Source organism: Antechinus flavipes, chromosome 2 (genome assembly GCF_016432865.1).
Source record: "Antechinus flavipes isolate AdamAnt ecotype Samford, QLD, Australia chromosome 2, AdamAnt_v2, whole genome shotgun sequence".
Lineage (NCBI taxonomy): Eukaryota > Metazoa > Chordata > Mammalia > Dasyuromorphia > Dasyuridae > Antechinus > Antechinus flavipes.
In genome coordinates, this window is record NC_067399.1 from 246,051,723 (window position 1) to 246,077,643 (window position 25,921).

Below are 25,921 nucleotides of genomic sequence, written 5' to 3' on the forward strand. Positions count from 1 at the left end.
GGAAGAGGAGCAAGAGAAGAAGGAGGAGAAGGATGAGAAGGAGGAGGAAGAGTGGAAGGAAGAGAAGAAAGAGGTAGAGATGAAGAGGAAAGAGAGGGAAGAGGAACAAGAAGAACAAAAACAACAAAAATAAGAACAAGGAGGAGAAGGAAGAGGAGGAGAAGAAAGAAAGAGAGAAAGAAAAAAAGAAAGAAAGAAAGAAAGAAAGAAACAAAGAAAGAAAGAGATTGCCGCTGCCTCTTGAGCTGAGCCTTGAAGAAAACAAGGAATTCGGAAAGATGAAAATGTAGAAAGAGTACATCCCAGCCACGGATATCAACTAGTGGAACGAAACAGGACATGGAAGTCAGTGGACTTGGAGTCAAAATATTCAGACTACAGAGGATCCAGTCCTTGCTGAATTGCTTCATGTGATGCTGGACAAATCATTTGCCCTCTCGAGGACTTAATTTTCTCCTCTGGATGAGAGTTCAGAATGGCATGAGGACAGAACCTTGGAAAACCTACAACCACAGGATGCTAGATACAGTGCTGGAACACAACCTTACATACAAGTCATCCAGTCCAACAAACTCATTTTAGAGATAACGAATCTGGTGGACAGAGAGCTTAATGACAATCCATGCAGTAAACAGCGGGGTTAGAATTTGAATACAAGTCTCTTGTTTCAAAAGTCCTAGTCTTTGATGTCTAGGGTTCCTTGCGGTCCTGACGTTCAGCTCCGGGAAGTGACGCAGCAGGAGCTGGATAGAATTCAGGGAATGGACTACCGCTAAAACCAGGGCTCTTTCCACCTCATCTCACTGCCTCTGAAAAAAGGAAAGTAGCTCCTTCCTGAGGGACAAAGGCAGAAAGACTAGGAGTAAAGATGGAAAGTAAAACAGAATAACATATTTCGAGCGTAAGGTGCCTAAAGCAAAAAGGAAGAGGGAAAAGGGAGGGGACCCCAATAGCTTTTGGTAGGGAAGCTTGGACAGCTACCTGAACAGGTGGCCTCAGCCTCCCACCCTCCATCTCCTGGCAACACCCAGTTGCCAAGGGCAACAGTAGGGACACAATGACCCAGGCAGGAGCCCAAGCCACCCCTGCCTTTTGCACTACGACTCAGACCAGAACCAGCCATGGCCCAGAGACCTCTCACCATCTCAGCCGCTGAAAAATTCAATTTCGTTGCACAAGATGAGATCTGGTAATTGCGGAGCCGCGGGACCCCAGCTGACTGCCTCTAATCGCTGCTCCAGCCCGCTGCTCCTGCTCCACCTTCTTTCCCTCCTCTTCCTTCTCAGACCCACTCCTCAACTCCGAAATACACTCATTGCTCACAATCTGAGGTGCCTAGAAAGCAGCCCGAGAATTGATGACCACCCACCCCCGGATCTAATATTACTCTGCCTATGGTCTTTTGACCAAATATGCCTTAGCTCTCCCAGATGTTATTTCCCAGGACTCCATTCCGTACACATAACATAACATCCGAATTCTTAATTCTAGAATCCTCAAACCGTCCCATCCTACTCCTAAACCCTTTATCAACTTCAATCTCTAATTTCCAGCCATTGACTCACCTATCTTTTGTTTCCCTAAACTCTAGTCCCCCAATCTCTAATCCTTCATTTCATATTAATCCCCACAATTTCCCATCCCCCTAATCCCTAAAATCCTTGGTTAATCCTCTTCTTTCTCTCAATTCCAAACTTTCACTCTTAAAAACCCAAACCGCTTTCTCTAATCCCTATACCTCCTTTCTTTAATCCTTCAAATCCTTGTTCCCCAATTTCCAAATCCTCGAATTTTACTTCAGGATCCATTTTAGATTCTAGCCTTATCTAGGAAATATAAAAGAAGTTAAAAGTAGGCATAAAGGAATGTAGCTGAAAAACTGCCCCCAGAGAATTATTTCTGGAATGATAGGACTAACCTCTGAACTGCCACTAAAATGCTTTCCCTAGTAATTTTACTTCTTACCGCTTCTGAACGTTATGAAAAGTTACACTCTGGTACTGGAATGTGCTGGACAAACTTTGTCTCTGGTTGATTGTGGGGTTTGTTTGTTTTGTTTTGTTTTGTTTTTATTGTAATCAAAAATGGATTCAATAATTTGTGACTTAGCCTAATTTGAAAACCATGTTCTTTTGGAGTAAGATTCGGGGATTACCACTATTTCCAGTTCTCTGATGAATTTTAATAATGGTTAAACTTAATAGGATAAAGTTTCCAAATCTCTGATAATCCCAACATTCATTTTCAAATAAAATATTCAAAAATTACTATGGATTTTTGGCAGTAGCCACAAGTTTATGAATGTCCAAAAAATTTTGTGACTTCTTTTCTCATGTATTTCACCACTTAAGAAATTTTTGTTCACCTGCAGCAATTTTCTCCTTTTGTTTTTCCATATTATTCAGGATTAAAGATAATACAAGCTAATGAGAGTTGACTAGTAAGAAAAATACATTGATTATAAGAATAGTGCATTTGGGGGGAGAATGGTAACTTAGGGAAAGTACATCACCCCGGTAGCCAGCTTTTTGGTGATTTATATGTAGCTAGTCTTCTCCAAAGACCAACATAATCCATTACCTTTCACATTCTAAACTTCTTCATTTCAGTTTAACTTGACACAGGTAGCACTGTGCTGGCTGCAAAGAAGACCAAAATTTTGAAACATGAAATGTGTCATTACCAAAAATTCATAAGATAGTTTTCCAAAAAGAAGTGAAAGAAACTACAAAAGAGATGCATTTTCTCTGAAAGTAATATAGAGAAGAAAAGTTGACAGGAAAATAGAAGTCCCATTTTAAGCAAAAACTCTGGCTATTTGCTTGGTTTTATCAAATCATTGCAAATAACTCTAGTCAGAATTTCAAATAGTCCTCTGATCTCTTGGGTAAATTTTATTTTAGTCTTGTTCAGTGAGGTTCTTGTTTAGGCAACATTCTTTATGACTGCTATGACATGCATGGCAGAAATTTGGAAGACTAAATTTCAGTGTGTTCAGAGAAAGGGTAAGTAAGATCCCATGAACTAAAATTCTACAGGGGAAGTCAACCATAGTGGAAAAAGAAATTGTAAAGAATGAGATTCTTAAGGCATAAAAATAATTCCACTGAGGTTTAAAAAGGGATGTTCAAAGAGATTACTGTGAATGCACAAGGAAGGTATTGTCCAGCTTAGAATATGAAAAAAGACAACACAGAAGACAGAAGTTAGGACAGATAATAAAAGCTGAACACAAGTCTTGCAAAAATAATGTCAGGAGCACTAATATTCAGAATAAATTGAGTTTGGCAAGGAATGCTAAGGGGAAAAAAGGAAATTTTTAAGCAACACTGAGGCTAGAGGGCATAGATAGGACAGTTGATAACTAACAGAGAGAATGCCCATGAGAAGGAATGTAAAAGACATACTAAAACATATTATTAAAGCTTTCATATTCAAGATAACTAAGGAGACAAGGAGATAGTAAAAGAGCATGCAGGCATCCTTGACGAATCCAAGTCACCATGCCCAGATGAACAATAGCCTAAGATGACAAAAACTATGGCATATGAAAAGGCATATGCTCTGTGAGAGATTTCTGAAAGATCATAAAGAATAAGTCAGAAATCAGAGAAAGATAAAAAATTCAACCACTGGTGGAAAACTTTGTTCCTAGAGAAATTCTAGAACAAATTTATAAAGGATGGTTAATAAATATCTTGAAAAGGAAGCAATAATCACAGTCACTCCAACTTCATTAGGAAATAGTAATGTTAGAATAATCTCATTTCTTTTTTGGACAAAGTTATTTCTGAATTGGACAAAAGGATATAGCATATTCTTATCCATTTTTCAAGTGACACAAAACTAGAAGAAATGGCTAATCCTTTGGATAGCAAAGGCAAAAAACTTTACAACAATCTTGAGAGGATAAAACCGAACCAAACTTAGAAAGATGAAACTTAGTAAGGACAAATGAAAAATCTTCAACTTACTTGCTTTCTCGTTTAAAATTACTTTTGCAATTATAAGAAGTGGGGAGGGGGGTGTCTAGATTGCAGTTCCTCTGGGGGAAAAAATCTGACATATTTAATGGAATGCAACTGAGTATAAATCAATGGGGTAATGTGACAGCCAAAACCAAAACTAAATGTTATCTTAAACTGCATTAAAAGAGAGGTCCATTCACAGGACCAGAAAAGTAAGGGTCCTGCTGGAGTCAGATCCTATCTAGAGTATTGCGTTTAGTTCTGGGGATCCTATTTTAGAAGTGACGTTGATAAGCTAAAGAATATTCAGAGAAGGGGCACCAAGATCAATTAACCAAAAAAAAAATTTTTAATGTCATCTATGGGCCAGGCCCTGGGGATACAAAGACAAAAATGAGAGTCTTTTCCCTCAAAGAGCTCACATTCTATTAAGGAAGACAACATGTACTCATATAAGTACACATATAGAAAAAATATTTTATATATTATGTTTCATATAATATGTATTTGTACAAATATATTTTATAAAATATATGTACTTAAAACATAGGTTGCATTGTATATTTAGATACATATGTACATACATATTTACATAATGCATATATAAAACACATACAAAGGGAATATGTTAGGAGAGAAGATACTAGCAACTGTGGGCTCAGAAAAAACCTCATGTAGAAGGTAGTATTTGAGTTATATTTTGTTTTTGTTTTGTTTTTTTAAGTCAGTCTTTAAAATTTATTGAAACAAAAGACTTTCTTTAGACTTTTTAAAAAGTCCTTTTTAGATAAATCACTACTTGAGTGATTTGGTAATTTAGTTTGTTTTTTTTTAATAACTTTTTATTGACAGAACCCATGTCAGGGTAATTTTTTACATTATCCCTTGCATTGAGTTATATTTTGGAGGACAGTAAGAATTCTAAAGATCCTTTCAATCATGGGGGACGATTTATGCAAAGAATGGAGTGCTATATGGAAGGAATAGCCAAGTAGAACAGTTTGACTATAATGTAGGGTATATAAAGAGTAATAAGCTTAAAAAGACAGTAGGAGCAAGACTGTAAAGGGCTTTACATGTCAAACAATGTTGTTTGTCTTTGATCCTAGAGGCAATAGAGAGATTTTATTTTATTGAGCAGGGGAATAACATGGTCAGACTTATTCTTAAAGATGGAGAAGGGAGAAACTTGAGGTAGGAAAAACTATTAGGAGGTTATTGCAATAGTCTAAGCAACAAGTGATAAAGACCTAAGTCAAGATGGTAATTCTGTAAATAATAAGAAGTGGACAGATATGAAAGCTTATGTAGGAAAAAGTGCAGAATTTGGCAACTGATGATTGGATATGGTGAGCAAAATTTGAAGTCAAAAATATTTCAGGCTGTAAATCCTAGTATCTGTAAGAAGAATGGCACTCTCATTAGCAATAGAGAAATTAGGAAAAGGATAGAAAGGGTGGGGAAGGAATTATGAATTTTGTTCTAACAAGTTGAACATAAGATGTCAAGTTAACATCCAATAAAAAATGCCCAATAGGCAATTAGTAATTTGTAACTAGAGCTCAGGAGAAAGCCTAAGCCTGGATGATAATTCAGGGTTATGTGGACTAGTGAGATAGCTAAAGTGAATAAGGGAAAGAGAAGCGGCCCCAGGACTGAACTTCGGGATGCACTTGCAGTTAAGGGATACGATGTAAATGTTGTCCAGCAAAGGAAATTGATATAGTGTGATCAACCAAAGGGGAAGAACCAAAAGACAGCAATGTCATGAAATCCTAGAGAGTATCCAGAAGGAGAAGTATAATCAACAAAAGTGAAATGCTGCAAGAGAAGTCACAAGTGAGGAGAACTGAGGAAAGGATTGGAGGAGTTCAAGGCGTTGACATTTGAGTCTAAGTTGAAAAAAGGATATTTTTCCTGGAGAAAAGAATATTGGGAGGGAAAGGTGTGGAGGGGAATACAAGCAAAATAGCTATTGCGTATTTCAAGCAAAGGCTTTGATGACCAATGGTTGGGTAAATTGTAAAATTATATAAAGAGTCTCCTAACTGGATTCTGCCTCAGATCTCTTCTTCAATACATTCTTCCTGTAGCTGTCATGCTGATATTCTTAAAGCACAGGTCTAACTATGTCACTCTATTTATCAAACTTCAGTGACACCCTATTTTTAATCAATCAATCAATCAGTAAACATTTGTTTTATTAAATGTTTAAAAAACATTTATTAAATGCCAACTATGTGCTAGACCCTGTCCTAACTGCTAGGAATACAAAAACAGGCAAAAGATAGTCTCTGTCTTCTAGAAGCTTACAATCTAATGGGGAAGAAACCAAGCAAACAAATATTTACAAAGCAAGCTATAAACAAGATAAATAGGAAATAATTAACACTACAATGCAAGAGAGATTGGGGAAGGTTTCCTGTAGCAAGTAGAATTTTAGCTGGAACTTAAAGGAAGCCAGGGAGGTCAGTAGTCAGAGAAGAATCAGCATTCCAGGCATGGGATTCAGACACAGAAAAATTTGAAATGGAGAAGAAATACAAATTCCTTTGTTTAGCAATCAGTGATTTTCAAAATCTGCCTCCAACCTACCTTTCCAAATTTATTATTCAAAGCTTTGGAATATTTTATAATCCAGCTAAATTAGATGTCTTGTTGCTCCTCCCACAGGACATTCTCTTTCCCATCTCTGGGCCTAGTTTAGGATGCCTCCCAGGCCTGAAATGCACTTTCTCCTGACCTTTTAAAATACCTAGTTGTTTCCTTTAAAGTTTAGCTAAAGTTCTATTTTCTACCTGAACCCTTTCTTGATGCCGTCTTCTTACCTCCAAATGTTCATAAATCCTCCAAAAATTTTTTCTTAATTTTTTTTTATAAATATTTTGTATAATTTTTTTTCTCTCCCAATTGTAAGTTTTGTCTTGATATTCCAGAGAACAAGCATGGGACCTGTAACATGGTAGGCATTTAAGAAATGCTACCTGATTGATAGACTTTGTGACTGAATTTTCCTGGGAAGCTAGGTAGTTCAGTGAATAGAATACCAGGCCTGAAGTCAGGAAGATTCATTCTGCTGGGCAAATCACTTGATCTTGTTTATCTCAGTTTCCTCATCTGTAAAATAAACTAGAGAAGGAAATGGCAAACCACCCCAGTATCTTTGCCAAGAAAATGGGATCACAAAGAGTTGGACACTACTGGACAACAACAAAATTTTCCTGGATCTCCTCCTGACCTTAGGTGCCTGGAGAACAGTTCTCCCCTTCATCTGAGAGTGACTAAATTCTAAGAGCAGCAGTCAAACTTTAGGGCCAGATAATTAGCCTTCAGCAGGCATTTCAAGTGCTAAGGGGAGAGGGGGGAAGTATAGTGGAGAGACAGAAATAAGATCAATGGGGCATAAAAGAAAATATAGCTGGGTTAGGACTAGGGAGTACAGACAGGCAAATTACTTCCAAAAATGGACAGAGACAGGCCTGATAGCCTAGGCTTTAGCTTTGGATTTTTCTCTATATTGAAAAGATGAATCCACTTTATACTAATCAATCAATTAACAAGTATTTATGAAACACCTACTATGTGCATAGGCCCTACTCGGTGCTGAGGATACAAGTAAAAAGAATGAAACAATCCCTAATCATAAGGAGTATATTTTCTAATACTATGAATATGAGTACATGAACTATATATAGGATAAATATAAACTGAATTAATACAAATTTATGCCAAGTAGTGAGATATAAAATAGTTTGAAAGGAGACTGAGATACACTGAAGTATAATAGGACAAGACCCAAACAGCTCCAGAATCCTTCCCCACTTCATGTTTTGTGGAGGTTATTATGGGTAATAATAATTATTCACAGTTAAACAAATATTCAAGTCCTGCCCACACACATTTCCCCAAGGCATTCTTTACCAACAGACTAATAATAATAAATCAAATAGCAAAGCCTTTAATTAGGACAAAATAGCAAAATAAATCACACAAAAATTGATTACTAGACTTTCTATATCCTGCTTCCTTGCACAAAGTGACTAGGTGGTATAGTGATTAGAGAGCCAGGTCTGGAGTTAAGAAGAACTGAATTCAGTCTGATCTTGAACAAGTCAATTAACCTGTTTGCCTTAGTTTTCTCAATTGTAAGACGGGGATAATAACAGAACTTACTTTACAAAATTGTTGTGAAGATAAAATGGGATATTTGTAGAGCTCTTGGCACAGTGCCTGGCATGTAGTAAGTACCATATAAATGCTAGTAATCATTATTATTTTATATTACAAGGGGCTATATTATCCCACAGAATTCCATGCCAACAATATAAAAGAAATGCTCATCAAACAGTACACACTTCCATTGCATGCTAACCAGAGCAATCCCTTTTCAGTTCTTTTATATATCAGATAAAAGGGCTATCACAGATGTAATGAGTTTCCCATCACTGGAGGTATTCAAGCAGAGGCAAGATGATCATTTTTCCATAAATTCTGTAGAAAGGATTTTTACTTAGATAGGTTTTGAACATATGATGTCCCTTCTAGCTCTGAAGCTCTGTGAAATCTTTGAAAAATAATTGTAAGTAAAATATATCCATTTACTTTATATCTCAATTGGTATATATTAAAAGTTTGCTTTGCATTTAAACTTTAGTCCCAATCACTAAGACTTGCGAGATTTAGTAGTTCTAAACTATGCCTACATTTTCTATAAAAAAAAGGAAAGTATTCTGAATGAAAAAAGCAATTGTTCTATTACAAGCCCTAATGAGTAGTCCCTGAATTCAGTTCTGGGCAAATTTTGACAGGAAAACACTGACAAATGTCTGAGAGTAGATAATCAGGATAATGAAAGAATCTCATACAAGGATCAAAAAAATAATGGTGGCATTTACCCTAGAAAAGCCTCAGTATAGGATCATGGTCTTCAGATATTTGGAGAAAAGTTGTGAGAGATTTTTTTTTTTAAACTTGGCTCTGAAGAACAACTCCAAAGATAGTAGAAGCTTCAGTAACAGAAGTTTTGATTCATGTAAAATAAAATTTTCTGACAATTGAGATTATTCAAGAGTATAGTACAATGCCTCAGGAGGTAGTATTCTATTCTTTATTCAAGCCAAGGCTGAATAACCATCTGTTGAAGTTACTGTTGATCCATCAGGTCTTGGATATTCTCTCTTCTCTCTTGATTGACCCACAACCTGACTAGTCACTCTTTGGCAATTTCTTTTGCTAGTTCAACATCTAAATCTCATATCCTAACTATGAGTGTCCCCTAAAATTCTCTTTTAGTTCCACTTCTCTTCATTCTGTATATTACCTCTCTCAAAGATCTGATCAACTCCCCCAGATTCAAGTATAATCTTTAGAGTGTTGACTCCCAGATCTGTTTCTCTTCTAAGCTCAAGTAACAAACTTGCCTATTAGTCATTAGATTACTTATAGACATTTCAGATTCAACATATTCCAACAGAACTCATTATCTTTTCCCAATAACCCACCTTCCTGCTAATTTCCCAATGTCTGTTGAAGGTACCACCAACCTTTTGTATTTCCAGACTGACAACCTCAAAGTCATTTTAGCCTTTTCATTTTCCCTCACTCCCCATATCCAGTCAATTACAAGTTGGGTTGATTTTTCCCACTGTCCTATCTCAGACCGTAATCTCTTCTTTTCAAGATAATGGAAATCACATTTTTTTGGGTCTTTCTGCCTCTCCCATCTCCGATCTATCCTGTGCAGAAATGCCAAAGCAATATTTCTAAAGCAGAGGGGTCTCTATGTCACTTTCCTGACCAAAATATTCTAGTGGCCCTCACAATATGACTCCAGGCTACCTTTCCAGGTCTATTATACATTGCTTTTTTTTAAAAGATATTATGATCTAGGAAAACTGAATGGCCTACTGTTCCCCATATTCAACATTCTATCTCCTGTCTCCTCCATGTTTTTATAATGTGCTTCCTTTCTACTCTACTCTGTCTTAAAATCCCTGAGTTCTTTTAAAGCTTGGTTCAAGTGTTATATATTTGATAACTTTCTTAATTCTCCCAGAGGCTAATTAACCCTGAAATAATTTTCATATATATATTTGTATTTACGTGTGATTATTGCTTCTAGCAATAGAATGTAAGCTCCTTGAGGACAGGCAGTATTTTAATTAAGTGTTTGTATTTCTAGCATCTAGCAATACCGCCTACCAATAGTAAGCATTTTCTATAGTTTTTATTCATTCAAGTGAATGAATAAAAGAAGGGAGGAGCTATACTAGGTGCTTTCTGGGGTCCCTTCTAACTCTGAAATCCTGCCATTCTGTAATCATCACCATATAATTAGAGATAGGAAAGTGAGTAGAGTGCTATGACTGGAGTCAAGAAGACTTGAGTTCAAATCTAGCCTCAGATACCCACTGTGTCATTCTGGACATTTAATCTCTGTCTCAGTTTCCTTGACTACAGAATGGTTATTATAATTGTACTCACCTCCCAGGGTTGTTGTAAGGATTAAATGAGATAAAGTTTATGAAGCATTTAGCACAGTGCCTGGCATAAAGCATGCACTTAATAAATGCTTGTTTCCTTCCTTTTGTCTTGCTAATACTAGCCCAGGTTCATTAGGTCACTTTAAGTGTCTAACTTGGGAAATTAATAACACAGTGCAAATTAATAATGTAAGTCTGTGATGACACAACTTCATATGTTTGATTGTTAATATAGCTCTGAAAATTTGCTTTCATAACTCTGAGATTATTACTTTTAGGAAATGCCGCCTTAAAGCTGAAGCCGAAGCACGACATAATTGGGCTAAGAAGTGGGGATTTTTAACACTCACTATGGAGGAGGTAATAGTTTATTTTAAAAGACACATGGCTATGAAATGTACAATGTACAAAAATGAAATTGTGATATATCAGCTACTGATTCAAATGAACATAATCTGTTAGTCCTCCAATTTTCATTGTTGTTATCAAGAAAATAGCCAGTGTCAAGCAAAACTAAGTCTGATATCATTTCTTTTTTTTTTTTTTTTTTGGGGGGGGGCAAAATGAGGTATTTATAAAAACAAATATTTAGAAACTAGAACTTCCCATTAATTCTTTTAGCAGATTATTTTTATCTTCAGTGATGTTCTAGAAATCAATACAGAAAAATTCGCTTCACAGAAAATAAGCCAGCCTCCACCATGCTATTTATTTGGTGCGGATGTTCTATGAGATGAGGCTAACAATACTAGAAACATTTCAGGTTTCCATGATTTAGTGGAAATAGAAGTGAACTAATAACAATCCATTGAGGTCAAAGGATCTGAATTCAAATCTCTGTTCTTTTACTTATCACTTATATGACTTTGGGAAATTAATTTCAATTCTCCTATCCTCAATTTCTTCATTTATAAATGATAATGATAATCCCTAAGTTCCCTTACACTTCAGTTTCCATTTCTAAAATGTGGGTATTGAATTAAAAGCTCCTTTCCATTATTAAATCTTGACACTAAAGTGCTTTACAAAATTTAACTTTCTAGGGAAGCAATAGAGTATAATGGAAAGCATATGAAAAACAAATTGGATTTGGAATTAGAGAAGCTGAGTTCAAATGCCTTCTCTGTCATTTATTTCCCTTGTGATACTAAGTTTATAATTTCCTTTCTCTGGGCCTCAATTTCTCCATTTGTAAAATGAAGAGGTTGAACCTAAGTTCTTTTCTGATACTGAATCTATGACTACATAAATATGAGTTATCATCATTACTATATTGGTCCAAATTTGTAATACTTTTCTCAAAATTCGGCCTAAAAGTGAGCCACAACTGTGTTCTGTATTTACAGTGCAGCCTATACATATTTTTTTTCTTTCAGTCATATTTCACTTGAAGGGAATAGCCTACATTTGGATAAGCTAACATGATAATTTTCATTTTAGTGAAGATGATTAATTCTCTATGGTTCTATTACCCAGAAAGAGTATCCAGAGACAGTCTATATGCAGGGGCGTACTAGAGCCAGCTCTTACTAGCCAGAGCCAATTGATAAAACTTTCAAAATTTTGAGTATGAATGCTTGCACCTCAGAAACTAACAAATGATTTGTTGTTTTGTTGATTGGCTAGATTTAGGAAAGTGAAGGAGAAAATGTTAATGATGCAGATTAAATTTAAAAGTCTCATGTATTTTTTGAGAGCAAGTTATTAAGTATTTAGTTCACCAGTTCTTATAGCAATGTATTCATGCAAATTGGGAATTCAATGGAAACTAACCAATCTGAGAGAAAATAGATCATTGTGAATTGGCAAAAAGTCTGAATTATCTTTAAAAATAATTTCAGTTTATAATTATTATATATATATATATATTATATATTATATATAAGGGACCTGGATGTCCCTTCAGCAACTCAAATTGGGCTAAGAAAGTGTTAATAAAGGTTAGAACCCTAACTTTAACAATAATTGTTTACATTTCTGTTGTGATTTAGGATTACACATTACTTTCTTGAAAGCTATCTTGTTAGGGCAGTCAATGAATTGCCATTTTACAGATGGAAACTGAACTTTAAAGAGATGCCAATTATGACATTAGGCAAATCTCTCAGTCTTTATGAGCTTTTCCCTCACCTGTAAAAATGAGATCTATGCCATCCAAACATCCTTCTAGCACTAAATTTATGATCTTTTAATCCTCTACAGAATAACTTCTCCAAAGTTACATTACTAAGGAATTCTAGACACCAAACTTGAGTAAGTTGGTCATTAAACATTTATTAAGTACCTACTATGTGACAGGAACATGAAAAGTGCAAAGGTTAGTCCCTACTCTCAAGTAGCTCACAAGTTTAATGGGGGAGACAACATTCAAACTCATGACCCCTTAGTCCCTGCCTTTTCCACTACAGACCAAATATTGTTTAGAGTATTTTCTTTCTTTCTTTCTCTCTTTCTTTCTTTCTCCCTTCCTTTCTTTCCCCCTTTCTTTCTTTCCCCTTAGTCCCTGCCTTTTCCACTACAGACCAAATATTGTTTAGAGTATTTTCTTTCTTTCTTTCTTTCTTTCTTTCTTTCTTTCTTTCTTTCTTTCTTTCTTTCTTTCTTTCTTTCTTTCTTTCTTTCTCTTTTTCTTCCTTCCTTCCTTCCTTTCTTTTTTTTTTTTTTTTTTTTTTTGCTGAGGCAATTAGGATTAAGTGACTTGCCCCAGGGTAACATAGCTAGGAAATGTTATCTGAGATCAAATTTGAACTCAGATCCTCCAGACTACAGAGCTGGTGCTCTATCCACTGTTCCACCTAGCTGCTCTGTTTTAGTGTTTGAAAAATGAGTTTGTCTTCTTTGGGGTAAACATTACTGCTACCACAAATCTTGTAGGATTTTCCTATGCTTTTGATAAACTTTTCATAGATAACACAAATTTAAAACATTTTAAGTTAGGAAGGGGGTGCAGTTAGATAGTGCAATGGATAGAACATCTGCCCTGAAGTCAGGAGGACTTGAGTTCAAATCTAGTCTCAGATACTTAATACAAGAAAATTACTTAATGCAAATAACCTCGCAAAAAAAAAAATAAGATATCACTTTCTTCAATTAATTGGAGACTAGCAATTAACCCTACAAGCTTTGGAGGAGATTTAAAGTGGTTTGGGTTTCTCATACATACACCCTCCAAAAAAAAATTTTTTTTTAAGTTCCATTGAAATCAGTATCAGTTGTGGCTGACTCTATAAATCCCAAGGGTCTTGATACAGACATAGCTTTTATAATTAGTTCAAAGACCATTTTATAAAGAATTTAATACAGTAAAAGATATGACCCATTTGCCATTTAAAAATAAGTTGAAGTGGTCCACACTAAATAATTACTCCCAAGTTCCATGAGTATTAGTATGATAACTACTATAGAATCCAAATATTTGAAATTTGGTACAACAGAGCATGTTCTGCTTCTGCCCTTGGAAAGTGCATATATTCGTAATGCCAACATTTAGACTGCAGTCTTAAGAAACTGGGCAAATTTTCAGGTATGAAGTCATTAGCTCTAAGTTTAGTTTGGGGAATCAAGCTAGGAACAGGTTGGACAGCTTTTTGGGGAAAATAATCATGCTGAATTCAAATATTTTTTGGTGACCTAGACATTCTGTTTTAGTTGCTGAGGAGAGAAGGGGAAGTACCTAAGCCTCCTAAGCCCAAGATAGAACTTCCAGGACATTTACGCATCCGGCCTGTGACACCAGTGGAACAATATATTAAGGTTAGAAAATGGAATTTTCAATACTATTTTCATAAATAAAAAATGAACCACATTGGAAATCATGTTCACTCTGGATGCAAAAATAAAAATTCAGAGGCCAGAAGAATACAAAATTGCACTAAATCTTAATTTAGAACTTAATTTAGAATTTAGAACTTAATTTAGAAATATCCCTTTCTAGTTTGGGGGGGACATTGAAGGATGTGCTGTGTTGTATATCAGACTCACTACTTATTGGTACTAGAAGGGTCTTTAGAATATAGACATAAGATGTTAATTCTAGAAGGAACCTTTGAATACATAAACAGAATGTCAGGCTAGCAAGGAGTCAATATGTGCAGAGCACTGTGCTAAGTACAATGAAAAGGAGGAAAAAGTCCTTATTCTCAAAGATCTCACACTAGTAAAGGAGAAAATATGTAAATAACTATGTAAAAAAAAAAAAAAACTACAAACAGAATACATTAGAAATAATCCACAGATGGAAGGTATTGGATTTAAGAGAAACTAGGAAAGGTTTTTCCCAGGGATGGGATTTTACCTGAGATTTGAGGAGAGCCAGAAAGTAGAGATAAGGAAGCATGGAGACAGCCAATAAAAATGCCTAGCCTAAATTTGCTTATTTGTAACTTCAATCCATTGTTTTTAGATCTTCTTTTTCTTACCAAGGAGAATAAACCTAATCTCTCTTTCAAATGGCAGGCATTCTAATGCTTGACCGATAGTTAACATGACCTCCCTCCCTTACCCCTACAAGTACTATCTACTTTAAACTAAATATATCTAATTACTTCAATTAGTCTTCATATGGAAAAATCTTAGGGCTCTTCACCATTCAGTCTCTCTTTTCTATACCTGTAGTGTGTAGAATTGAACATGTTACTCCAGATGCAATACAATCAAAATAGAGTAGAGGAAGACTATCATCTTCTTAGTCTGGAGATGTAATTCCTCTCTTAACAAAGCCTGGAATTGCATTAGCTTTCCTTGGCTACTCTAGCATATTATTGACATGTTGAGTTTGTAGTACATTTGAGAGCCTACTTCCCAAGATCTTTTATAGACAAACTGACATTTAGACATATCTCCACCCCCTTGTGGTTGTGGAAATGAGTTTTTGAACCCTAACTGTAACACTTTATGTATAATCTCCCTGCTCACTTTGATTTTATTCAATTCTAGCCTTTTTGAAATACAGTCCTTCTATATCTTTGTGCCATCTAGAAATTTTATAAGAATGCCATCTATGTCTTTATCCACATCATTAATACAAACAAATACATAGTTTTATATACAATTTTCTTTCCTATTATAACCTAGCTATAATTTATGTGGATCTATAAAGTTTACAAAGCACTTTATGAATATTGTTTCATTTAATATTCAAAATCATGCTATAAGGTAGGTTATATTATTTTCCCAATTTTATAGATGAGGGAACTGAAGATGACAGGCTAAGTGATTTTCTCAGAGCCACATAAGTCTGAAGCAGAGTTTGAACTCTGGTCTTTCTGATTTTTAAGTTCAGCACTCTATCCACTGTATAGCTATTCTTTGGACACTGAAGTATTCATATTTGTGAATGTTTATCATGTCATAATAAAAAATTTTAATTTGAGCATTTGAGGGGGGAAAAGGCTAATAATAGCTCAAATAGATCTAATAATAGATCAAATCATATCTTTAGGGCATTCCAGTATAGACCTCTTTTTATGTTAAAGGGGAACCATTTGGAGTCAAATATTCAAACAGTTCAAACAAATAATAATGATATTATCATCTAGCCCACCTCTCTCTTCCTGCCCATAAAAATAATAATTTGTCAAAACATTTGCTAAAATCTAGATAAATTATATAGAATTCTCCTCATTTTCTAATCTAAGAATCCTGACCCCCTCAAAAATTTCAAACAATGTAGTCTATAGTTTCTGTGCTTTCCTCAAGCTCATCTAGTTACTTAATGGCAAAATCAGAACTAGAACCCAGCTCTCCTCTTTGTCTGGTAGATATTTTATATTGTCTAGTAAATAGTCACACTTTCCTGTGACTCTTTCTCAGGAATGATGTCATCACTTAAGGACAGAAAAAAAAAATTTTTTTTAAGAGAATAAAGTGAAACATCTCCCTCACATCACTGTTTCTTTTTTAATCCCATTTCCCACGATAACCAAGTAAGTTCCTCTCTCCACCTAGATTTGGTACCTTCCAAAGTCATTCCATGCTCCTTTCTTCAATGTCTTCTCTCATCTGAAATATTTCTTCTTTCCTCTACCCAAATCCTACCAATCTTTCTAGATACAACTCAAGTCCAGCTTGTATTATGATGATGATGTTAATGAGATGATTACTCAATAAATGAAAATGTACTAAGTGCCTACTAAGCACTGGGGTTACAAAAAAGAAGCAAGAAACATTTTCTGCCCTTAAGAAGCTTATACTCCAATGGCAGGGGAGACAAATGCAAACAAATATGCATAAATAAGCTATATATCAAATAAACAGGAAAGAATTAACAGAAGAAAAACACTAGAATTAAGAGAGGCTGGAGAAGATTTCCTATAGAAGAAGATGATGATGATGATAATTAATACATATTTTAATTTTTCAAAGTGCTTTAAGAAATAACAACAAAAAATAAGATTACTATTAGCTATTGTTTTCTAGAGCTCCAGACACTGGCAACAGATGGAAGATTTTCTCCATATAAAGCTTCAGAGAGCACAATTGTTGTTCCCTGAGGGGTAAGAAATGGAAAATTGGGAGGAATAGTGAGTGCTACTTTTAATTCTGAGTCTGGAGTAAATTGACTATACTTTAGGAAAAAAAAAAAAAGCAAGCAAAAAACACTAGTGTGTAATGGGAAGCAGCATGATAGAAGGGAAAAGGGGGTGGATTTGGAATCAGGAAAACCTGAATTGAAATCCACCCTCAGACATTTATTAGTGTTGTGATCCTAGTCCAATCATCAGTTTCTTCATCTGTAAAATGGGGAGAGGAAAAAGGTTGAATTCAGTGACTTCTGGAGTCTCTTTAATCTTTAAAACTATAATGTTGTAGTCATTAAAATTAGAATTATCATAATTATTAGTTGTTTATTTGACTTCCTATATGCAAAGCATTAAGTATCTTTGATAAGATGGTGACTGACTTAGTTCCTGATCTCAGTTTTTACAGCTGAGCATAGCAATGAAAGGCACATGACTATGTTAAAATTAGAATTTGCTAAGTTCATGGGAGAGGTATAAACAATATAAGATAAAAAATTGAAAGGAGGAGAGATCATCTAGGGGGCAAAAAGATAGGGAGAAATTGGGAAAGTTACATAGAAAAAAGATAGACCCTCTTCCCACCATAAGTCTCTTAGAATTGGAAAGATTTCAGGGACAGAGATGGAAGAATCTGATAAGGGAGATAAAGTAAATAAAGGTATGGAAGTGGGAGAAATTCAAGGAAATATATGATTTGGCAAAAACATAAGAGGACATGAATGGGAGTGGTGGAAGATAAGGCTAGAAAAAAGATAGATTAGAAGCAAATTGTAGAAGATTCTGAATGTCAGACTAAATTTAAATAATGAGAATGATCATTATGATTTACAATCACAGACCATTATTAGAGTTGGAAGGGAACCTTGGAGATTATTGAGTGTATTCTCCTCATTCCATAGGTGATTAATCAGAGGAACAAAAAAGCAGAATGATTTCCCCAAACTTACTCAACAAATTATTGCTGGAGCCAGAAATCTTACCCAGGTTTTCTGAATGCTCAAGTGAATACTATCATTCTCTTGTACTGGCTCTAGGCAAACTGCTGAAGTCATTTATGATGAAATAATAACAGTCAGACACTGCAGTGTGGTGGTGGTGGTAGTGTTTTGCAAATATTATCTCATTTGATCCTCATAACAATCCTGAGAGGTAAGGTGCTGTATTATCAAATACCAAAAATGGTATTATCACCATTTTTACAGTTGAGGAAACAGAGGCAAATCTAAATTGTGACTTGCCCAAAGTCATATTGATATTGTGTCTAAAGAGGTATTTGAACTGATGTCTTTTTGACTCAAAACCCAGTGCTCTATCCACTGTTTCATCTACCAATATGATGATAGAAGGATAACTCCTTGAGGGCATACATCATTCCAATTTGTTTTTATATCCCTATGCTTAGCACAGTGCCTGGCATACAGTAGGTATTTAATAAATTCATATTGATTGATTGAGAGGGGAAGAAGACGAGGAAGAAGAGGGAAAAGGCATTTGAAGATAGTAGCTGTTTTTGCATTTCTTTATTTAAACACTTTGCAAAGTTCTTGGTACATAGGCAGCATTTAATAAATGCATAATTTCATACACACACACACACACACACACACACACACACAGGAATCTTTTCTTTTAATGACTTTAATTTCTCTCCCCTCTATTGCTAAGAGTGTCTGGTCTTCCAAGACACTATCACATTTTCTAGCGTGCCCTTGTTTGATGTTTCCAGGTTCAGAACCATCAGTTAGAACTCTGTAGGATATGTGTTGGATACCCAGAAAAATGCCAAAGGGGGGTGGGGGGGAAGTGACTATTAATTCTCTTCACATCTGTGGGTAAAAATGACACTGTCTGCTTTTCCTGTTAGCAGTGGATCATCAGACTGTATCCTTTCCACTGAGGTGGATTAGATTTAATCCCCCCTCCTCTTCATTCCTTTCTGGAGTCTGGCTCCTGGTGGCTTCGGCACAGAGAAGCATCGGTTTCCCCATTCTGCTGCTCAGTGGGTGGCACTTGTGACCGCCATAATTATCTTTTCAAAGGAAGGGGCTCCACCTAAGTATCACAAACAGTTTCCAGCCTTGGCTGGAGAACAAAGAAGAATAGTCCTGGCAAGAGAACAAACCGAAACATTGTTTTCTCTCTGTGTGTTTCTCTATTGAGTAAGTCCCCAGATGTGAAAGCCATATAGCAAAGAACTGTTTTCCTGTAACCCAGGCATTCCAGCCAAACTCAGTCCAGCTCCACCAGAGAGCAGGGCTGTTTCTTCTTGGCCCAGAGCTGAATATATACATATAGATACATATAGATACATATATTTATTTACACACATACACGATGAAATAAGTCAGTTCCTTTGCCATCTTTCTGGTTGAACACGGAATTAAAAGGTATAATTTAAAGTGCTGGTTACAAGAATCTGCCAGGATGGGTGGGGTTTCTTTAAAATCTATTTGGCCTTAAAACTAATTTCTCTTTCTAAGCAACTCTGGCTCCTTGAGCATCTCTTTGACTTCTTTCTTTTTCTGTGGATTTTCTTAGAGATTAATTTTAGTTCTTGATAGAGAAAAATCTATTAAAGGGCAGCTTTTTCTGTTCTCTGCAGCATTTTAAAGCAACCTAGACAGCTAAAGGGGTTATTATAGGCAGAGATGGAAAATAAGAAGATAAGGATAAGTTCAGTAATCCATAATATATTAAACACCCTTGTCTCTCACTTAACTCAGCTAGATCTAATATTCCTAGTTTCTGTTTTTGTCTAAATCACCTTGTAATAGCAGAACAGATGATTATGTAAAATTACAATCACAAAAAACCTTTCTAAACATTTACCATCATTTTCCAAAATGCTCAAATCTGTTGATTGAACTGACAAATTGAACTGTGTTCTTTCATTCCAGAAATGATGCTATTTTCTTTGTTTTAATTAGATTCTGTTTTCTTTTATTCCATGTGGTCTAGACAATGAAGTACTTTTTTTGTTTGGGGTGTGTGTGTGTTTGTGTGTGTGTGTGTGTGTGTGTGTGTGTGTGTGTGTCTGCACTAGAGCCTTTTTAATCAAAATAGGAAGGTTTTGTACAGCCAGAATGTCACCTGACATGATTGCAATAGATTTTATAAAGGGCAGCTTGGACACAAAAATGTCAAACATTTTAGGCCAGATTCTTCTTTGTTAATGAAGCTAATTTACTAAAAATAAAAATTAAGGACATTAGTAATTCTATGATGAATGATGTTTAATTGATCTAATTGATTTTTCAAGAATGATGAAGGTGCTAATCTTAATACGCATTTTTAAAATTCATATTGTTGTATCCTCTGTGAATATTCTTCCTTAATGGGTCAGTGTGGTGATGGAGTGTTTCTGGGGGGTCTGAAGCTATGGCGCAGGGGTAGGGTAGAACACAAATCATCCCTATCCTTACAGGCTAAAAAAGGATTCAGGTAGCACGGATGGCACTAATGCCTATAAATGTCTACTATCACAGAATCTTAACTTTCTGAGTCTCAATTTCCTCATCTAAAAATAGATAGAATATTTACTCAGCCTTCCCCACAAGGCTCTGAAGAATTCAAGAGATCTGGGATCTAATCTCTAGTCTGTGGCTAATTTATCCAGTGATCTTAAGCAATTCATTTCCCTTTGATCCTCAGTTTATTCACATGTAAATTGATGCAATTGGACCAGCTCGATCCTTAAGATCCCTTCCAGCTTTGCTATTCCATGTTCTAGGGCCAATCTATCTAATCCAAGAGAAATTCAGAACCTCTCTAGTATAGGTCACAAGGTAATCCACACCATTTATATAAAACTCATTCTGTGCCAGACACTATGCAAAGTGCATTCCAATTTTTTTTTTTCATTTGGTCTTTGCAATGGCCTTGGAGGAAGGCAGTTGCTATTATTAATTACATTTTATAAAAGAGGAAACTGAGGAAAACAGAGATGAGGGATTTATTGTAAGTCATACAGTTAGTAAACTGTCAGGCTGGATTTGAACCAATTCAATGCTTTGGCCAATGTTATGATTTCTAAGACTATATAATTTATTAAGTCATGAATGGACTATGATTTGTATTAGTGGAGGGCATAACCAAATCAATAAGATTAGGGTCATTATGTTACTGTTTAAAAATTCAATTCCTTATCTACAAGTCTTCAGAATGTCATTTTAAAGCTATTCACAATATGATCCCTTCCTAATTTCAAATCTCTTTGTTTTTTACCTCTTTCCACACATTTGATGATTTAATCATAATGGCTTATGAATTGTACCTCTCATACAAGACTCTATCTTCCTGCCTTTGCATGGACTTTTGCCTATTCTTGGTTTGTTCTTACTATTCACTTCCATGTCTTAGAATTCCTGGCTTCCTTCAAGACTGAGCTTAAATATCCCTTCTTTAGAAAGCTTTCCCCATTTCTCCCAGCTACTAGAGCCTTCCCCTCGGTTATCTTCTACCTATATTGTACTGCATGTTACACATATTTATTTATACAAAGGCTTCGCTCAGAATGTCCTTTTGAGGACAGATGTGTGTATGTCTGTAAACTTTTTGGAATTCAGATAGGTCACATTCATTTCAAGAATCCAGGTAGATTTATTTTCTTTAAAGAAATATCTTGGTTTTATTAATTTTATTCTTTATGGTCAAAATGTGCATGTGTAAATATACACATACATACATATATGTATATGTGTATTTACACATAAATGTATATACAGATATGTGCATATACACACATAGACATGTGGAGGGATGTCCACATCTCACAGAGATAGAGAACCTTTTCTTTATTCCTCTAGCAATTAGCAGAATACTGGCATACTATAAGCCCTTAATAAATGTATTGATACTAGATTGTATATTCTTGAGAATAGAGCTTATTTTGTATCTTTCTTTGTATTTCCAGTAGTTAGCACAGAATATGTATGTAGGATCTGCTCCATAAATGTTTGCTAAATTGAATATGAATTTATTAGGAAGATAACTTAGAATACTGTCTCTTTTCCATTTTAGGTCTACCCATCACCACCAGTTCCTCAAACTACTCAGGGTTTTATTGGTTGGAGATCCACAGTTCCTGGTCTGGAACTTGAGAAAAACTACAAGATTTTAAGCTGTAAAGGCATCTTTGCCAGACAACTTCAATGGCCTGAGTCAGGAATCTACTGAAGCTAAGAGGATGATGTGGGGCTGTGTCTCCTCAAAGGACATGGGAAACCTGATCATTTTAAGACTAACAAAAAGTTAAAATAACTATGTGAATTGGTAAAAAACAAAAACAAAACAGAACAAAACAAAACCAAAACAAAACAGTATAATGACAGCACAGACTCAAAAAAAAAAAAAAATAACCTGACAAAAAAAATTGTAAACTTTTTGGAATTCAGATAGGTCACATTCACTTCAAGAATCCAGGTAGATTTATTTTATTTAAAGAAGTATCTTGGTTTTAATTTATTTTTTTCTTTATGGTCAAAATGCCTATACATGCAGAGTATTTTCTAATGTATTTTTTATGAAATTGTGAGTATTTCTATGGATATTATGTTATCATATTATGAATATTATTATGTGGGTTAGTATCCAACATGGGTATATATACAGGTATTCCTTCCACATCATTGGGGTTATGAACCCACTGGTCCTAAGGAGTTAAATTTTTTGGCCTTCCCTTCATACCAGAGAAGAAGTCTAAATTATCATGGTATTAAAAGATAAAACATGTTAATTTTATACCACACTATACATATATTTCCTGCATTTCTGAGCTTCTAAACTTTTTCTGTGTTATCTCTTTGCTTTCATATATTGTCTGTAACTTCCACAAAACTCCCCCAAAATTCCCATTTGATTTGTTATGCTGACTCATGATGTATCAAAACCATGATGGGGAAAGTTGTGATGTGGAAGGGATAACTATAGTCATTTTTCTTTTTTAAATGAAAGAATGAGCAATTAAGGTCTCTCTTGTCTCTGGAATTAGAGGGTCAACTTTTACCTTGCTCTCCACTGTTAACAAACAAAAATGGAGGGAGGATATAGAGTTTCTCTTCTGAGGCTAGAGTTAGACACTAGGAATGACTGTCAGAAGCTACACTCATCCACATGTACAAGCACATACACATATAGATATCCTCTAGGGAAGATATAGATATTAAACCAGTTTAAATTGGCTTTGATGCTGCTGTACCTTAGTCAAATTGGCCCAATCGCTGTATCAGTTCTAGGATAGTCAAAAAAGACAGAGTGGCCAGAGAACTCCTAGGAACTTTAGTAGCTTGACTGTAGTAGTACAGTTTTTTCCTCTCTTTCTTTGTTGGTGTTGTATGTGATTTAGTCTATTGTGCAGCCAAGAAAGCAGTGATTTTCCCCCTATTTCCTTCTGTTTTGCCATAGGAGTCTTATGATGGGGTTCTGTATTGCTTGGGAGTCCGAATGCAGAGCAGGTCCAAGGTTGGACCAGTTATCCAACTGAGTGGTAACATTCTAGTTGGGAACTTTGATCTCAGAGTCATACTTCTGATCTTCATAGTTGAACTTAACCTCCCTTCACCAGAAAAGATTGCCCATCAGTGGGTATTTTTGTGACTTGATGATAGTATATGAGGAGGATCACTGAGGCAAGGCTCAGGCCTGATTTCTGATTTCTGGCTTGCTTTGAGTGCTCCCCAACCTTGCTACAATAATGACACAACTTAGTAATAGCATAATTATAACATTGACATATATCGTGTTTATACTATGTAATTATATGACCTATAGTAATAAAGTTGACAGTGATGATGAAAATAACATCTTCGATATGTAGATAGTTCTATGCTTTCCTCTTGAAATAGAAGTGATGTAGAAACAATCACCATCCCCAATTAAACTTTTTCCCATTCCTGAAAAAGGAAAAACATTTCCCTTTCTAAAGTCCATGTTGGCATGGAAATTGTCTCATGGAGACACTAACTCAAGAGTTGGTCACAGAAGAAATGTGATTTTCCCAAATATGATTATTTCTGAGCCTTGCCTTCTTTCTGGAGGCTAATACTTGCCAGGTAAGGGAATAACATGGCTATAACTGGTACAAAAAGCAGAAAAACTGGCCAAATATTTTATCCTTCTTTCTCTGAGGACAGAGAATCAGTAGAAAACCTTTCATCTGTCAATGATATCTTGTTCATAGGTTGTACCAAGCAACATTGGTCTTTATACGATATAAAGGATGTGTGTTATGGGTCCTTGGGCCATTTTGTTCTGGAATAAGTCAAAAGAGAGGAAAGACTGAGAGTGAAGCTCTCAAGCTTCAAGTTTTCTGGCAATAGCTATAGCAAATAACTGAAGAATAACACAGGATTCAATAAACAGACAAGATCATTCTTACTGTGTCTTTTCATATTGAGTTCCTACTCCCCATTCCTACCAATCTGTCTTTATAGCAGAGCCGAGTAGCAATTTTGGCCCATAGGGCAAGTTTCACAAAATGTATCCAAGGCAAATATTATCTAATGACTCTCTAAACAACTTTATAAGGCAAATTTAGTTGATTTAGTAACAAAACAGTCTTCAGGACACTGATACACTAGAAGTCAGAGATTTTTAGCCTGGATCTGTGGATTTCTTGACAAGGAGAAAGAGAAAGAGTGGAAAAGAGAAAGAACACATATTGTTATATGTCTGTAATTATATATGTGTGTGTGTGTGTGTGTGTGTGTGTGTGTATATATATATATATGTATATATATATATTCTATTCAGTTATATTGAAACAGATATCAAAATATAAACTTTTGTAACTGTTTCAATATACTTAATTTATTATAAATTTCATTTTATGCATTTAAAATTTTATTTTGAGAAAGCTTCCATAGGCTTATCACCAGACTGCAAAAGTGGTTTTAACACACAAAAAAGGAGTCCTTCACCTATGGAAAAGAACCTTTGATACCATGAGACCAGTGCTGGGTCCTCTAAGATACAGCTACCAAGGGAAGGAAGTCCATTCTCTTTTATCTTTCTATTTTAACTAATTATTGCTAATTAGATGCTAAAATCAATTATTTCTAAGTGAAAAGGATTTAAGTACTGTCATTATCAATGAGATTTTAATGCCTTGAGGCAAAACTCTGGACACATCTTCCTTAGTAATAGTTCTATGAAGCAGTTATGATTGATCTGAAGAATTAGCTCTCTTTTGTATTTCAACTTGTATTTGACCTTTATCATCTCACAAAGGCCAAAAGATTTCATAATGAAATCACTTACAATACCATTCATATGGGATCTTTTGTTCAGAGGTTAACAAATCTTTGTAGTGATTTTATGTACATTCAGAGATGCTTCAGCATCAGTGGTCCAGAACCTGCCCTCAGATCACTTTAGAATGAAATTTGAGAATTAGGGCAATAAGGGCCTATGGAATCCCCTTGACCACACTTTTTTTCCCTTAACTGCAAGCTTAGATCTTGAATCACTGGTACTCTCATTCATCTTTCTAGCTGCCATCACTTCTTACTAGGGTTTGTTAAATTTCAGGTCTCTCATAGAAAAAAAAAAAAAAAAAAAACACAGGATTTACTGTTTCCTCTATCCTTACTCTGTAATAATAGCACATCATTTCCTCAAATATCTAAAAGGGATTTTACTATCAGAGATTACAGTCAAAATAAGTGAGAGTAAAGGGGAGAGACCCAATAAGAAATGAATGTTTACAAGGAATCTTATACGTAGAGGGCCACAGACTATGGGGGAACTCTCAGTGAGGTATAAGATCTTTCAGCCCAGAGGGAACCTGCTGACAATGTCTGGTTTGACTCTCATCTCCCCTTGGGGCATCTCAGCCTTCCTGAGAGGGTGTGTGATGATCTGTATTCTACTTGAAGCAGAGATAATTGCAGTAAAAGATGCATTTACATAATAATAGCAGGATGCTTATAGTTAGCACATGCCCAGTGTGTTG

General features: G+C 35.4%; 1 protein-coding gene across 1 annotated transcript; it reads left to right on the top strand.

Moving 5' to 3' along the window:
* Positions 1-1,078: 1,078 nt before the first annotated feature.
* Positions 1,079-24,345, top strand: C2H20orf85 (chromosome 2 C20orf85 homolog). The gene is made up of 4 exons (XM_051976647.1): positions 1,079-1,189; positions 10,729-10,810; positions 14,099-14,203; positions 21,991-24,345. The coding sequence occupies exons 1-4, from the start codon at positions 1,122-1,124 to the stop codon at positions 22,144-22,146; spliced, it is 411 nt and encodes a 136-aa protein (XP_051832607.1). The 5' UTR covers positions 1,079-1,121; the 3' UTR covers positions 22,147-24,345.
* The last annotated feature ends 1,576 nt before the right edge of the window (positions 24,346-25,921 follow it).

Excerpts from the sequence above, each read along its gene's own strand:
- C2H20orf85 (XM_051976647.1), top strand. The coding sequence starts at position 1,122 with ATGGCCCAGAGACCTCTCACCATCTCAGCCGCTGAAAAATTCAATTTC. Across the intron at positions 1,190-10,728 it reads GTTGCACAAGATGAGATCTG|GAAATGCCGCCTTAAAGCTG; the intron begins GTAATTGCGGAG and ends TATTACTTTTAG. Across the intron at positions 10,811-14,098 it reads TAACACTCACTATGGAGGAG|TTGCTGAGGAGAGAAGGGGA; the intron begins GTAATAGTTTAT and ends ATTCTGTTTTAG.